Raw genomic sequence first — 16,925 nt, 5'->3', positions numbered from 1 at the left:
CAGCAGGTTTTTTTCCTGGGGGGGAATGCTAGCAGCAGATCATTTGCTTGGCCAACAGACAAATCCAACACAATGCACAGGAAATTCGCATTTACTCAATGCCAGAGAAAAGCCAACAATAAGCCAAAATAAAAACAACAAAAATTGCCATGCAGCACAAACATTTTCCTTTCTATTGTACTGAGGAATTTCCACAAAGCTCTGGATTGAGTAATGATGCCAAATGGATGGACGTGGGAGGTCTCGGATTGAAAATCTCTCATCAACCAATTTCATTCTTTCCCCTAGACATCTGAATGGGAAAAACGTGTAGCTTGGTCGAGTGGGGATTGTGGGAGAAGAATATATTTTCATTTTTCACTAGCAAACAAACCTTAGAGCAGTAAATAATATTTTCCAAGAACATGCTATTAGTCTGAGACAAAAATTCTCCTACGATAAAGTAAAATATTCCCGAAAATTGTGACTATTTTTGGACACTACAATTAACGTAACATTAAACCTGACTTGCTTCAATTCGTTAATTCCATATATCCTACGACTAATGGTTATTTTGTCAGTGAATAATCCTCTCCCAATTGGAACATCCATTGTGAGTTTTTGGAATAAAACCCTCATTAATTCTGCCTTTTCTGACACTCCCCAGAAATGGCTTCACTCATTTGGATCATTGCCAACTCAGTTTGTCTGAGAACCACCCCATTGACATAGCTCCAACCAATATTGCATAACACCTGAAAAATGCAAAATGCATCACCCAAGCCGCTGCTGCTGTTGCTGCCACTGCCACTGCTGCTGATGTCGATGATGATGATGGCCTCAAGTGAAAAACACTCACGCAAGCACGCGACGCACTTGGGGTATGGGCCAGGCCTGTGGCAGCGACTGCGACTGGGCTGGGGGTTCCTTCGGATGGGTACTTTACTTTAATAAAGTGCAGTCCAAATTGTGGGCCATCAGGAGGTTTGGAGTGTATACACTTTTAGAGGGTATAATGATGCTGAATAAATGTTTCAGAGCAAAGAAGGTAACAGTTCGAACCTTTGATGCTAGAAAACTCGACCTTCTCGTCTATTTTTTGTGAAATAAATATTTTATTTGATCTAAAACAAAGTGAATTTTCTATCCACATACATATGAACATATCTATATATGTATCTATGCATATATTAAAGAGTATCCAAAAGCTTCGCACCACAAGGCTAGCTTTCCCTTTATGTTGCTTTTGTGCCTGTGGTTGTTGGTGGTGGCTCTGTTGCAGTTGCAGCCACCGTGGCGTCAATTATCGCCGCTGTACGCAAAGTGGGGCAGGCAAATAATAAAAACGCGCCGAAACGCAGTCGCCGTCAGGCTCAAAGTACTTCATTGTCAAATGAGCTTAAACACGCCCCTGGAGTGCCCCTGCCGCTGCCTCTGCAACTACCACAGCTCCATGTCCCTGCCTCTGCCTCTGGTTCGGGCTGCATCTCCGTATACCTCTCGATTCTCATTTTTCATTTATGCAGCGGCTCCAGCTCTCTTTGCTGCGTTTTCATTTTCATTTTGTTTCTGCGCTGCAATCTTCTCTTTCTTGTGTGAGGGTATATTAATTTGTAGTTGCCAACACAGACCATAGCATTTTTTAATCAATTTTCTAATCGTGTAACAAAATCTTTCAAGCCTCCCTGCAATGACAGCTAAGTGCGTGACAGATAATGGCAGCAAAGACAAAACGAGGATTATTCCTAATACAAATTAGATACACCTAATTAAATAAATTAGAAAGGGTATTTGCTGATTTTGTATGATTTTCTGCACTTCACTTTTGGCGCTGTTTTGTTCGCCGTTTTCACGCCTCAGTTGCCGCCTTGTTTGCCTCGTTCGCTGATTGATGGCGACTGCAGCTTCGCCTTCAGTTCCGTCTCGGACTCTGGGGCTCCGTCTCCGTCCGTCTGTCTGCGTGTCCGCGCAGGTGTCGCCGCCTAATTAAATGAAGGCAACGCTCACGCATGCGTAACCCAATCGACAAACAGTGGAAGCAGCAGTTCCAGCAGCAGTGGCAGAGTCAGAGGCAACCGCAGCACGAACTGGTGGGCCCCTCCTCCTCCTCCTTCATATCGCCCTTCGCGACGCATTGTTGAGAAAATGGGTCAATATGCAATTATTGCATTTTTCGCTCTGTGAGAGGCCCAGCTTCGCCGTCACTTGCGTCACACATGGAGTTCGCAATAATCATAATATGGCTACTTCACTTGCCAAAGCAATCAAGCCGAGGCCCCCAGAGCTGTTGATTTTGTTAATATTTGCCCAATGGCCTACCCCGCCAGATTCCTCCACACCCACTGTTGTCCCCTACTCACATTTTGTAAAGTCCGCCACAACATGCAATACAAACCCATAATCAATGCTTGGCCCCCGGCACAGGTTCTGTAAAAGGTACTCGTAATGAAGCGACTCCAGACTTGAGGAGCGATGCAAATCTGTTCGATTTGCTCCAATTTTGGCTGTGGAACAAGATTCTTCTTCGCTAGAGATGTGGAAATTTAATGCACTAGGACCGAAACTTTATATTTAATTCCTTAAATTATATTAGATAAGGTTAAGTATGGAGCCGCTTTGACTTCCAACTTAATATTGCTAGCAGTGTATTCGGTTATGCCAAACGAAATTGCTTGCAGTGTTCCCTTTCGTTGTTTTCTTTGCACTTTACCGTTTGTTATTGTCCACTGCTTATACCATCGCCATGCACGAACCGTCTTGTCCACTTTTTGTCTAATAACTGTTTGAGAGAGCGAGCGTAGGGAGAGCGATGATGTTTAAGAACAGATCAAAAGGGAGACGGAGAGAACATCATGCGAGCGTGTTGCTCTGAAGCAAACTGCTTTGGTGGAGAGAGAGAGAGAGAGAGAGAGATAGAGATCGAAAGAGAATTGCAGACAATGAGAGTCTGAACGGATGGTTCACGATGCACTCAAAACAGTTGTGCAATGGAAAGCTTGACCAAGCAATTGCTCGCAGGGGAGTTCTGTTAACTGTAAACAGAGATAATCGAAGGCGTGAACCCTGATGGGGACCCTGATAATAGTTCTTTTTACAAGAATGAATGTGGCAGCATGAATGGACTTTAAATTAATTCAATCAATTTTGAAATCCATAAAATAAGCAAAGAGCCTACCAAAGAACCTTTCTCTCTATAGCGCACCTTTTCAAATAATGTCTAAATGTTTTTTGTATAAAATGCTTTGAGTTAAAATTTCAAATTCAAAATTCGAATTTCTTTTGGCCCGCCGACGAATCAAAATTTCAGTGTTGGACATTCAGCAGCATGCGAGCCTTGTTGAAAGGTGAAAGATATCTAAATTTGGTAAGACCCAAAAGAACCCTTCGCCGAAGGTAGCTAATACAGGAACCCTTATAAGTAGTTCAGGAATTACCAACGTTTCTATAGCCGAAACAAGATTATGCTGCCACACAAATGCCTCTACGAGCCGGCCAGAAAGGCAATTCAGTCCGAATCGGAGCAGAGTTTCAAAATAACAGCATCCCACAGACCGTTCAGCTGGAAGGCGCTACCTGTCCAAAACCCAGACCTAATATCAAGAATCTGCAGCGTGAGAGGAGCGTCTGGCAAGTGCAAGGATCCCCCAAACGATCCGCCCAAGGAGAGACCTCCCTCGTTTTGCAAACCAACTCAAAGCGAGCCACCATGTTCGAAGGATCCCACGCCAGGCGAGAAGGCAGCACCGTTTCGACAATCCAAGCCTCCACCAATTAACAAGGAATGTAAAAATACTGAGGAGAAGCTGCCGTGTCCCAAAAAGGAACCCCGGAAGGAAAAGAAAAAGCCCAAAGATGCAGCAACAGAAGATTTGGCCCCAAAAGCCACTGTCCCTAAAGATGCAGCATCCAAACCGACTGCTCCCAAGGATTCTGCACCAAAAGCCACTGCAGTAGCTCCAAGCAAAACTGCTCATCCCAACGATGCATCACACAAAACATCTGCAATTCCTCCACCGCCACCGCCACCGCCTGCTGGAGTACCTGTAAATAAACCAACGTCTCAGGCACCTCCAGTTAGAGCTGAACCATCATCATCCAAGCCCCCTCCACCACCACCACCACCTCCGCCAGCCAGAAAAATACCACCAGCAATGCCTCCCCCTGCAGCTACACAGCCAGCAATCACACAGTACAAATCCGCAATGCCCACTTCACCCAGTCCCTGTGAAAAGCCTCCAAAACCAAAAGATGGAGAGAAGAAACCAGAGGTTCCCCCCAAGAAAGAATCGTCCCCGAAAGTAAAGAAAGAGAAGCCAAAGGAAGTACCAAACCCCTGCATGCTGGCATTTATGGAAAGGAATCGTCTCGGTGGTAAAAAGCCACCAAGAGGAGGCTGCTATGCGGGTACGTCCTCACCCAAAGAAGGAACCCGTTCTGGAGGCAAGGCAGCACCCAAAAAGGGACCCAGCTCTGGAGGCAAACCCTCTGCCAAAGAGGGACAAGGTAAACCCTCTTCCAAAGAGGGACAAAGCAAATCCTCACCCAAAGCAAGACCCACAGCTGGAGGCAAGCCCGCTGCCAAAGAAGGAGCGAGTTCGGGAGGCAAACCGTCAGCCAAAGGGCCAGCTAGTCCATCGGGAAAGTCCTCAGGCACAGGATCAGTCAGTCCAGCAAGAAAGACAGCCTCTTCACCCACAGTCAGCAAAAAAATGGCCACAGCAGCCAGTGTCCAGCCGAAAGTCACGGCTCCACCGTCTCCTCCACCACAACCCAAGGCAAAAACTACTACAACGCAGCCACCACCACCACCTGCACCATCCGTGAAACCCTCGCCCAGCCAGTCCACCCAAGCCGGAGGCGATCAGAGCCACTGCGAGGCAAATACATCACAGCTACTCTGCCAGCAGGTGGTGCCGCTGAAGGACACCATTCAGCGATATCTGTGCAGCTTACAGCCGCACCTGAAGCCCGATGAATTCCTGGAGGAATATAAGCTAACCATCGAGTTCCAAGACGGCGAGGGTGCGCAGCTGCAGAAGCTGCTGGAGGATGTGGCCAAGTGCAGCACCAACTGGCTGACTCCACGCTGGACAAATGCCGCCTACCTGGGCTACAGAGCGCCGGTTACCATCTTCTCGAGTCCCTGTCTGACCCTGCCCATGCAGAAGTTTGAAACTAATCGGGACTACATGCTGTACACGGCCAAGGTGATCTATGGGATGTGCGAGTTCAAGGAGCTGGTGGACAACAATGGCATACCCGTGGTGAAGATGTGCTGCCACGATCTGGACAACAGTCAGTTCAGGAAGATCTTTGGCACGGTACGCAAGCCGGGACGCTTCTGCGACACCATCGAACAGTATTCAGAGTCTCAGTATGTTGTGGTCATCCATAGAAATAATGTAAGCAAATGTCTTAGCCTTTTATTTAAATACTAAATCTCCACTTTCAGTTCTTCAAGCTTCCCGTTTATGGTGCGGACTGCAAGATTGCTCATGTCCACAATTTGGCCGACCAACTGGGCAGCATTCTGCACTGTCCCATGGAGAGGGGCGAGCCCATTGGCCTGCTCACCCACGACAATCGCGACAACTGGGGCGAGGCGTACACTTATCTCTGTGGCTCTGAGGGCAACAACGAGTCGATTGTCCACTCCATCGAGCAGTCGCTCTTCATCGTCTGCCTGGATGACCGCGTGGAGGTGCCCGAGAACGGCGCCAGTGCCGTGCATGCCGCTCAGCTCCTCCATGGCGGCGGCTGGCACCAGAACAGCGCCAATCGCTGGATGGACAAGACGATCCAGCTGATTGTCAATCCGAATGGCATGGCTGGCTTCTGCTACGAGCATGCACCCGCCGACTGTCAGCCACTGGCCATGCTCATGGACTATGTGCAGGGGAAAATGTAAGTCTTAGAAGCACCAAGCTACAGGGCTAATCTTTGGCATTCCCTCCTTTCAGAACTCAACCAAATTATGGCTGTCAGTGCTGCAGCAATTCCAAGCTGCAGGCAGCAACCGTACTCTGCTTTGATCCACTCAACCAATGCACGGATCTGTTTCTGTGCGAGGCAAAGCGAAATATTGACAAAATCTGCAGCAGGCTGCAGTTGCACGTCTTCAAGTACGAGTGTCATGGAAAGGAGTTCATCAAGGCGCAGGGTTTGAATGCGGACAGCTACATACAGATGGCCCTGCAGTTGGCCTACTACTATTTGCACGGGGAGATGCCGGCCCAGTACGAGTCGGCCCACCTGCTCATGTTCGAGGAGGGACGCACGGAGACCGTACGCTCCACCTCGAGGGAGTCCAGTGCCTTTGTCAAATCCATGACCTGCCGGCCGGGCACCAATAACAGCCGTTTGTTGGCTCTCCGCACCGCTGTGGACTCCCACCAGGAGCTGACCAAACTCGCACTGCAGGGACAAGGCATTGATCGTCATCTGCTGGGGCTGCAGCAAATGGCCAAGGAGAATGGTCTCCCGATGCCCAAGTTCTTTCAGTCGAAGGGGTTCGTCAAGTCGGTCAGCTTCCAGGTGTTCAGCTCCCAGGTGCCCAGCAGATATGAAGCCTTCATGGCGTACGGGCCACTGATTGCCAATGGCTATGGCTGCTGCTACAATCCACGCAACAAGGACATGATATTCTCCATTTCGGCATGGGGCTCCAACAAGGAAACTGATCCAGTGCAATACGGCAATGCGATAGAGAAGGCCTTGAATACGATGCGCAGACTAATCCTGCAGACTGGCGGTGATCGAGTGGGCGAAAATGTCTGCAAATGCGCTGACGAAACACCAACCAAGTAGAGCCAACAAACTGAATGTTCCCACATCCCCCTCAAGGAAAATACACTTTCGTAATCTTTCACTTTATTTCTGGCACAGACGAGAATGAGTATTCGGTGTATGCATTAGCCGAGAGCCAATTTAAGCGGGCTCGGGTTCAGGGTCAGGGCCGGGCTTAAAAGCTAAAACAAAACGTATTACTCATGCACGAGACACGCTCACCTCTGGCAAAGGCCCGGGCCGACACGACACGGCAAGAACTTTGCTGGCCGATCGAGACAATATTAGCCTGACTCACGGACAGTAAGAGATGGAGAGAGCAAGAGACAGTGAAAGAGATCACTCAAGTACAGCCAGATCAGCTGAACGCCCACAGGGGATCGTTGAGAGAGATCAGTCACTTGCTAATTAATAAGTCAGTCGAGTCAGATGCATTAATTTATCATACGACATATAAGGAAAGAGGGATTTAGAAAGAGAGACAAACTCAATCGGTGCTGAAGAATACACCAAAATCAGATCATCATTCCATCATCAGAGCTCTGCTTCTCCCACTGCCACCCATCCGCTGGACGACTGACCCACTTGCCTCATGAATGCGGCGCCTTCTTCTTCAGCCGCGGGGGCAAAGAGTCAACCATCCGCACTGTCCCTTCCTCCTCCATTAGCTGCTCGGTTCTTATGCAACATTTGCAGATGCAGTTCGTTATTCTCTCGATTCTCGCTTCTTGATTCTCAGTTGTGTGCTCTTTTGCCGTTTGCAATTTTATTGCTAAATTAAGTAATTGGTCCAAGAAGCAGCAACTGCAGAGCTCCTCTCTGGATGCCCTGCATTCGCTGTGGATTCTTGCAATCTAAATGTTGCTCCGCTTGTGTTTGCATTTGTATCTGTATTTGTGTATCTATTAGAACGTTGTCGGCTTCGGGGTATCTGCATCTGTGCATCGCGAGGCGGCGCGCACAATGGGAGAGGCATGAGAGGCGTGCTCTGTGTTGTTTTCTATCCTCCGCTCTCCCTTCTGTCCCTACGTTTACATTTCATTTCGAATGTATCGTGCAGATGCAGTTTGGACACTGAAAACGGGGGAAATGGATGGGCGGCGCCGAATGCAGGCCGCAGAAAACCAAAATAATGCAAAAAATGAAAACGAAAATGAAGTCAAAGAGGCCACGGCATAGCCAGAGTAGAAGTATCTTTGTGTATCTGAGTGTGTGTGTGTGTGTGTGTGTGTGTGTCTGTGTGTGAGTATCTGTTTGCTTGCGCAATTTTGCAGATACTAGAGAGGAAATTGTCTGGGCTTCTGGGTACTTGCATTCTGAAGATTCTTCTGGGGCAACGCTCTCTCATTCCACTCCACCAGAAAAAAAACAACGAAAAAAGCATATTTGCCGAACAAAAGTCAAAGAAAACTGAAACTTTTTATGGATTCCGAATGGCCAGACATAAAATGGCATTACGAATTAATAAATAAAGAAATCCGAGGAGGAGAGGCCATAAAGTGAAGCAGCAGGCAAAAGCAGATGAAATGAAATTCCAAGGTCGTCGGCAAAAGAACATTTTTTGTTGTCTTTTTCTTCTTTTCTGTTAGCGTGTTTATGAAGATTTTTGACTCGCATCAAAGAAGAAGATTCGGGGCTGCTCCTCAGTTTGTTTAACGAAGAATTAGTCGGTCGATCGGGGAGGTGGGAACTGAATGGAATGGAATGGAATGGAGTGGAACTGGAATGAACGAGATGGGGCGGGGAGGGTGCTCGGAAGATTTGACTGAATGGAGGTGTAGTCAGTCGTCTCTCGCTCAGGTAATGCGACAAATGAAAGAAAAAGGCACCGCACCGCCAGTTTAATTTCAATGCTAATTAAAGAGTTGCCCAGACGGAGAATTGAATTCGATTCCAGCCTCAGGCTCCAACTTGGGCTCAAGTTTAAGTTTATGTCTCTCTGTATATAATATATTTATCTGAATCTGAATTGATGTGCACGGCTTTCTTTGAATTGCGCAGCGGCAAAAGATTTGCGTTGCTTTTGGGTTTTGAAATTGGGACTGGGATTGGGATTGGCACTGTGGCGATTCCACCGCTGACCTTGACCCCAATGATATCAGAAGCCAATAAAGACAGAACGAACACCCGCTCCTTGGGTTTCTATAAAAAGCAAACAAACGAAACATCAGTTAAGACTAATTGAGTTTGGCTAAAATTGGTCAAAATGCGCAGCAGCAGCAGAACCACCACCAGAACAGAACGCAACTACAAACAAGAGGCACAGGGGCACAAGACAAGAGCATCCACTCCACAGAGCCAGTGCCAGACCCAACAGAATCAAAGCAAGCCAATCCAATCCGAGCCGAGACGAGACAAGACGAGACAAAATGCCAGCAAATCCATCAACGACAACAACTGGCGACGATGACTGCTGCAAAAGTTCACCTCTGGCACCTCGTACCTCCATTTATCTGCCTGCCTGCCAGCCAGCCAGCCACCTACAGGTGACATCATCAGCCATCCCCAGCAGCAGCAGCATCGACAATTACTTGGAATACAAACACGAGTAAAGATCTGCGAGGCTCAAACTGCAGCAGCATGGAGCATGGAGCATGACAAGGCACCAAATGGTTCCAAATCGAAATCGAAAGCCAACAAACAAACAAACAGATAAACAGAGGAACAGACAAACGGAAAGCCAGTCAAACGGAGAATATCTGAGAGAGTCGTTGAATCGAATTCGTTGTCCAAGTGGCCGCGAATCGATCGATGCTGCAGGGGCACCATAAATGGCTTTAAGGCTTTGCTTTGCCTCGCGCTTACTCATACGCCATGTGGCTGCAGTTTCCATTTAATTCTACATGTCTGCAGTTTAGTAAAGAGCGGGAGAAGTTACTGGGTCATCTATTAAGAGGCTCTTCTGGAGTTGACAACTGCCAAGATCGATTACTTCATCCACAAACAAATTGTTGAAGCACACACACCAACATTTGATATAATTAAAGGTGGCTCGGTGTATCTTTATCTCTGATCATTAGCATTCAAAGTGCTGGCAAAGTGTGGATCACCACTTTATGAATACCGAAAGAGATGACTGCTCTATGATTAATGAGCGTGTGAGGGAGGGAGCTGCTCTCTGGCCCAGGGTTTGCTCCTCTACGTTGGCTTAATTGGTTAATTAATTTGTATAAATTTGTGTAAATATTAAGTCATTTAAATGGCATGCAAGTAACGCAGTCCCTGCCCCCTTCAAGAGATATCTCTTTCGTATGTGGTATGGCAACCAGTAATTAGGTTTCGGCACTTTTGTTAGCCTTTTGTTTGGCTCTTTTTCCATTGGTTGTCAGTTGATTTTCTTTTGTTTGAAATCATGTGGGGGCAGTGGCAGTCCCTTCTCCCCTTGGGCTGCGCACTCTGCGGAGTCAGCCGCCACTCAAGTGGGCAATTAGTGTTGACATTCATTAGCTGCGATTAAAATGAGATCAGATTATGGCCAGCAACGATGACGAGCAGCACGTGGAACCACGCCTCGGACACAGATCCCCAACTCCGTGTGAATCACACTTTTCGACTGATGTGAACAGAGTGAAGCAGAGCGTCCAGTATCCCAATTAGAAGGCATCCAAATTATGGCTAATGATGCCAGAGGAATAAGTCACAAGTTCCTGGAACGATTCGTTCTGCTAGCTGCCGCATTACGCAAGCTGCAGCACATCCAAATTCAGTTGCATTTGCGAATCCATCTGTTGCCTCTTTGACTTTGTTGCTTTCGGCTATTCGCGGCATGCATTCGACATGCCCCTGCCCTCGAGTCCAAACTGCATCGGCAAGATACATGCGAAATGGAAGGCGGAGGAAAGAAAACAACACAGAGCACGCCTCTCATGCCTCTCCCATTGTGCGCGCCGCCTCGCGATGCACAGATGCAGATACCCCGAAGCCGACAACGTTCTAATAGATACACAAATACAGATACAAATGCAAACACAAGCGGAGCAACATTTAGATTGCAAGAATCCACAGCGATTGCAGGGCATCCAGAGAGGAGCTCTGCAGTTGCTGCTTCTTGGACCAATTACTTAATTTAGCAATAAAATTGCAAACGGCAAAAGAGCACACAACTGAGAATCAAGAAGCGAGAATCGAGAGAATAACGAACTGCATCTGCAAATGTTGCATAAGAACCGAGCAGCTAATGGAGGAGGAAGGGACAGTGCGGACGGTTGACTCTTTGCCCCCGCGGCTGAAGAAGAAGGCGCCGCATTCATGAGGCAAGTGGGTCAGTCGTCCAGCGGATGGGTGGCAGTGGGAGAAGCAGAGCTCTGATGATGGAATGATGATCTGATTTGGGAGAAGTCTTATGCTGGGGCTCGACCACTCGACTCGTCACCTCAACAACTACCTCTGCCCATTCCCCCTGTCAGTCTGACTTGACTGACTTTTTAATTAGCGACTAAGACAACGACTGATGTGACTGATCTCCCCTGCAGCCCCGTGGGCGTTCGGCTGCACTTGAATGATCTTTCTCTCTCTCTCTCACTCGCTGCTCATATCTTTCTTTCCCTGAGTCAGGCTAATATTCACTCGATCGCCGACCAAGTTCTGTTCGGTTCGTTTGAGGGGAGGGACCCGGCCAAAGGTGAGTAATAAGTGAGAGATCGTATACGGCTTGCCTCTGTGGATGTTTCCACAGAAATTGCCAAGTTTTAGTTGAATGTTCACCTTGAACTTGACCAAAACAGTGGGACAGAGACAGCGAAAGCGACAGCGACAAAAAGGTAATGAGTTAGATGGATTTAAATTGTTTGAATTTTCCATCTATCTTTCAGTTTGTTTCGTTTTTGCAGTTGCATTTTGGCGCTGCTCAGCTCAGCGAAGCTGAACATATTTAAATGCTGAAAAATATTTCTGCCATTTGGCTAAACAAATATGAATGCGAATTCGTTTGGTGGGACCACCTCACCCACAGCCAGAAGCGATGACGATTTTTGTTGGCCTGACCAAAAAGCAGAAATACGGCAAAGTAATTACGTGAATCGAAGGGGGGGGGGGGGAGAGAGACTGGCGGAGAGGTACGCGAGAAAGAGCGGAGAATCGACAGCAGGTTATGCAAGTTCAAGGCCAAAAACTCTGCATTAATTATAATTATTTTTGCATTTGTTAAGCGCAGAGAAGCAGCAACAACAGCAACACTGTTAATTGTCTGGGGCGCAAATGCAAAAGAGGAAAACAGGTAAATGCAGAATTTAACAACAACAAAAACGTTAATTTTTAACCAAATGTGGTCATTAATTGTGGCCAGAAAGCAGTGGTAGAGGCCCTGCAGGGTTAATGCCATGGGCACGTGACAAAGAACTCAACCCCTCCTCAGACATCGGCAGCTTATGTAACCCCACACATAACCCCCTGAAAAATACTTAAACAAGTCGTAGCACACTCTCTCTTTAAGCCTTCTATTTCTGGCTATCCAAAAAGCTTTCGCTTCCGCAAACTCCAACACTTGCGATGACCCAAGACGAGCTAATTTTTATCGCTCTGTGACACACGAAGTACAATGAAGAACAGCCCAAACAACACACGTAACCCGAAGAGACTTGAAGCGTTGTTCGACTCTAAATGGACTGCAGTTTGGCCCTGTACAGGGGAAAGTTCCCTCTAAGCATTAAGCTTGGAAAGAAGCACGTACTTGAGTTCTCTCTGGGATGGGATTGGGATTGAATTGGGTTGGGTGTCGTGTCTGCTCCTCCTTGGTCACAGTTCCACTTTTGTTATCTGTGAAATATTTGGCACAAGAGCTGCGATATATGATATCGTTTGCACGGATTTGGGATACGACAGATAAGCGACATTCAGCGACTCTTCCTCCGATTGCTAAACAAAAGAATGAAATGGCTGAGGATGGAATCTGGGGCTCAGCTGATAAGCAGGGCACCAAATTCAATTTGCCATCCATTGATGGGCAGCGATAAGAACTCAGAAGAGGGGAGAGAACTACCAGAACAGGGGACTTAATGCCAACGATTGCTCTGTCATTATGACTTAAGAGTAAGAACAGACCATAAAGTGTGCTCTCCCTTTGGTTCATTGCTGAGTGGGGCAGTGGTGCCATCAGCCATCAGCCATCCGCCAGCCAAGAGTACGAGAGGATGGACAGAGACCGAAAGAGATTCAGTGACATAATAAATAAATTTAATCAGTTGGCTGCGTAAAACGCTTCCGTTGTTGTCTCTCCACTGCTGAGGAGGAAACCGAATCGGATTCTAAATCAGCTTTAAGTTCTGGCCCGCCTTCAGCGCGTGGTCCCTCCAGGGGAATGCCCCTGCTCCAGCTCGGAGTTATCTTGGTGACTTGTGCTTTCGATTCTGACTGTTGGTTTACTTTGAGATTCCATCGTCTCTGACTGTTTGTGCTTCTTACAGATGATTGTTGCTGCATCTGCAAGAGCTGCCGCTGTCATCAGTTCATATTTTGAGTGTTTAGTAGCGTTTATTTCTTTCAATTCCTCCTGTTTTACGACCCACCGTACCTCCACATTCTCTGTGGGGTTATCTCAGCCAGACTCCCCATATCTGTGCTTCTGCTTATTGTGTCTATTGAAGCTCTGACGGCGGTTCACATTGCGTATGCGTAATCGAGGAAGAAGACTATGACTGTGTCTGGGTCTGGGTATGGGGTTCAAAGGGCAATTGTGGTGTGACACCGAGCAGAGTGTTCATAGCCAGCAGCTAACATACTTTTCCAATTATTTGACGCACTCTCACACATATTCCCCACGACTTTGCCGACGTTTTTATTAACACATTTCATTTGATGGCTGGCAAACGCGTTGTCGCTGGGGTTTTCCATGATCTTTCCCCTTTGTAAAATGTAGCTTCCTCTGTGTTGATTGTTTGCTTTTCTGTTTGTTGGTGGGAGGGGTTTAATCCTTAATTAAAAGCATGATAATATTTAAAGGCCCAACATAAGCGCTCGCACATCCCCCGCAAGAGAAAAGTGAAATTTAATGGGGAAATGTATTTAATTGAAATTTAAATGCCCGTGGAATATCCCTTTGCTGCCGCCTCCTGAACCTGTCAGCAATTGCACAACTGTGCGGCTTTAATTATTTACAACTCCACGTTGGTTTACCATATGTTGTCTGTGGGCAAATAATTAGCAAACGGCAAAACCATTTAAATTTAAGTCAGAATATAAACTTGAAATTGTGTAATTATATGCTCTGCATGTGTGCGTATGTGTGTGGCAGGTGAATTTGCATAGTAATTGCCACTGAAATACACGTAAGTAATTGTTCCGTTTGCTGGAAATGAGGCAACATTTTGTTTGTTTTTTGATTGATTTGTCGGAGATTGAGATTGTCGCTTCCAGTCAGGGAAAAAATGCGCAGATAATTGAATTTAATATTCGGTTTTTAAATTTTAATATGAAATATATTCAATTTAAATATATTTTATTTACTATACTTAAATCAAACATTCTTATATTAAAATCAAAACGCAGTGCTTATTTATGTAAAAACATATATGCAAATATAAATTTAATGTATTCAATTTTCTTATTTGAGGGAATGAGTAGAATGGTTCAGGTGTGGGAAATTCAATTAAATTTGTTTACAAATTCTGTAATGTTCTGTTTTGAGGGTAAAGGAAGGAATAAAATATTCTAATATATTTTCTTTGGTTTTACACGTGTATGCAGATGATTTAAGTTTGTTGGAAATAAATTTCAACCCTCTGCAAAACCCGTTTTCAGTCTTATTAATTAGCTTTATAAATTTAATAGGCTTTATAAAAGTAAACAGCATTTTTTACACGATAAACGAGTATAGCCGTAATTTTTATAATTAATATCTAAATCAATAACACATCATCCAAGTTTATAAATATATTTTTAGACGTTTACCCATCCCAAAGCGAATCAATTCCCCGACAACCTTGACCCATTTCCTGTTTGATCTGAGCTGACGTCATCATTTAGTTTGAGAGACAGAGAGAGAGAAGGGAGAGAGAGAAACTCCCGGAAACACTATTACTTTCACTGAATTCAATTCACAACAATTTATGCTTAAACGTTGTACAATAAAAAAGGAGGAACAAGTCCAAGGTTTGAGACATAAATTAGCATTTATTTCTCCGATATTCAGGCCCAGAATTCAGAGTTCTGTGTTAATTGCTGAAAACGAATCTTAAGACGAAACCCGTTCTACATAACTTGACAAAAATGAAAACAGTTTCGGTTTCCGCATCATGAATATAATTATATTTCAAAAACCATGTTTTTGGGGAAATAAAATCAGAATTGCATGAGCTGGAAGCTCGTGGGGGGAGAGTCCGAATCGGAGTCAGAACCACTACTGGAGTCCCTGCCATTAAAGTCGATGCCTCTGCCATTGCCAATGTTTTCAAATGCTGCAAGGCGCTGCAGGATCGCATCGGTGTCGGCACTGTGCACACTTTCGCTCCATTTCAAGTTCTCATCGCTGTCACCTAGGCCTCGTCGTTCTCCGATGTGCTGATATGTGTCCGGTGCAGCGATCACCGAATAGATTGCCACACAGAGCATCAGCAGTCCCAGAATCGATTGCATTTTCCGCTCTTAGCTCAGGCAACACTTGACTGAATGTCAGTGGTCAGCCACAGAGCTGGGCTTTTATAGCCTTGTCTCTGGGCTATCAGCAAAGCTCAATGATTGACATTACATGTACATATATGTACGTAGTTATCTGGAATCTTTGGTCTGGGAAAATCCACGGAAAGCTCCGACCATATACGTGTATAGACACGCAGTTAATTGATAACTGAAGTAAGTGTCGGACTTAAGCGCTTGGACTAGCTGCCAATACTCCAAACTGACTGTGGCAAGAATGTTTACCTAATACATGGGAAATAATTTACATAGGCGTTGAGTATTTCAGAAATTGTAATCAAATTATATTATAATTATTTCATCATCTTGTTGTCAAGTGTTGAGTCACATCCGTATCATCAGGCAACAAGTAATCTTCTAGAGAAGTCGTCCCATCATACACTTCGCTAGAATAATCAAATCCAGCAATGGACTCCCACCAGACCTTGGCACGTTCCTCCATGGCATTCATGTACTGCTCCGCACTGTTGACGTCCTCCTCCAGTTGCTGGTTAACGGGCTCCAGCACCTCTGTTGGATGAGGCACTGTCAACACGGCAGACACCAAACCGCACAGCAGAATTATAAGAAAGTAACTCTCCATGATGTTCAATAAGCTGCGGGAAACTGCAGTTTTCAATTAGATGTTCCTCGTTTTTATAGCTCAACGCGTTCGGCGAGAGTTCTTTCTCTTTCTGGGATTTGCAGTACTTGGGGGAATACCCCCCAACCCCCACCAAAAGCGGGTTTCTTATTGATGAGTCAGCCTAAACATGCATGGCATCAACGACGTGTTGTCGCCTGCGGTGGTACAGTTATTCAAATAAGTCTACGCTTGGGCTACAGCTGAATGAACTCTGCCGCAGAATAAAAGTTAGTGCAGCGCCAAGGTAAAGATCGAACTTTTAAGGCTCTACTTTGAAGCTATACTTAGCTGTTAACATACTTGCTGCAGAGACTGTCTCCCCACAGTTGGCAGGCCATAAAAAAGCTGGGCATAGACCCAACGTGTCGATGCTGCTGGCAACCCCTAAATGACTTGACTACCCACCATCGACCACTTCACTTCGCTTCGTTGCTTCAATCCCTCTTCCACAGCTTCGCTTCTTCCATTCTCTCTCTCTGCTCCTCTGCTCCCTCAGCTCTCTCTCTCTCTCTCTGCTCCTCTGCCACTTTATTCAATTTTCCAAAGCGAGCGCACATCCCCATTCCATCAACCCATCCACCTACAGTGTGCTCACGAGGCTAATGCCCTTTTATGGCTTTGGAGTGTGCCGCATCAGCAAAAGCAAAGTTGCAGCAGCAGCCAAGCCAGCTCCTAACCATCGTACGAACAAGACCATTAGATGCGGCACACAGCTTCATCCTCGACTCTGATTCGTGAGGCTGCAGCTCATTATACGAGTACACCATCCCCTGAGCGTTGAAAGCAAGCACAGAGACTTGTCTCTAAATATGTTTCACATTTGCATCATCATCATCATCGTCATCATCCTCATCGTGGGAGTCTGTCTGTTGCCTGGGGCTGATGCACCACAGAAATCAACGCCAAG

General features: G+C 46.1%; 1 protein-coding gene across 1 annotated transcript; it reads left to right on the top strand.

Moving 5' to 3' along the window:
* The first annotated feature begins 3,196 nt into the window (after positions 1 to 3,196).
* On the top strand, positions 3,197 to 6,852 carry LOC117584394 (carnitine O-acetyltransferase). Its single transcript, XM_034273251.1, has 4 exons — positions 3,197 to 3,343; positions 3,402 to 5,381; positions 5,432 to 5,883; positions 5,940 to 6,852. The coding sequence occupies exons 1-4, from the start codon at positions 3,305 to 3,307 to the stop codon at positions 6,784 to 6,786; spliced, it is 3,318 nt and encodes a 1,105-aa protein (XP_034129142.1). The 5' UTR covers positions 3,197 to 3,304; the 3' UTR covers positions 6,787 to 6,852.
* The last annotated feature ends 10,073 nt before the right edge of the window (positions 6,853 to 16,925 follow it).

Source organism: Drosophila guanche, unplaced genomic scaffold (assembly GCF_900245975.1).
Source record: "Drosophila guanche unplaced genomic scaffold, DGUA_6, whole genome shotgun sequence".
Classification (NCBI taxonomy): Eukaryota; Metazoa; Arthropoda; class Insecta; order Diptera; family Drosophilidae; genus Drosophila; species Drosophila guanche.
The sequence above is the reverse complement of the archived record's forward strand: the minus strand, read 5'-3'. Positions and strand labels throughout refer to the sequence as shown.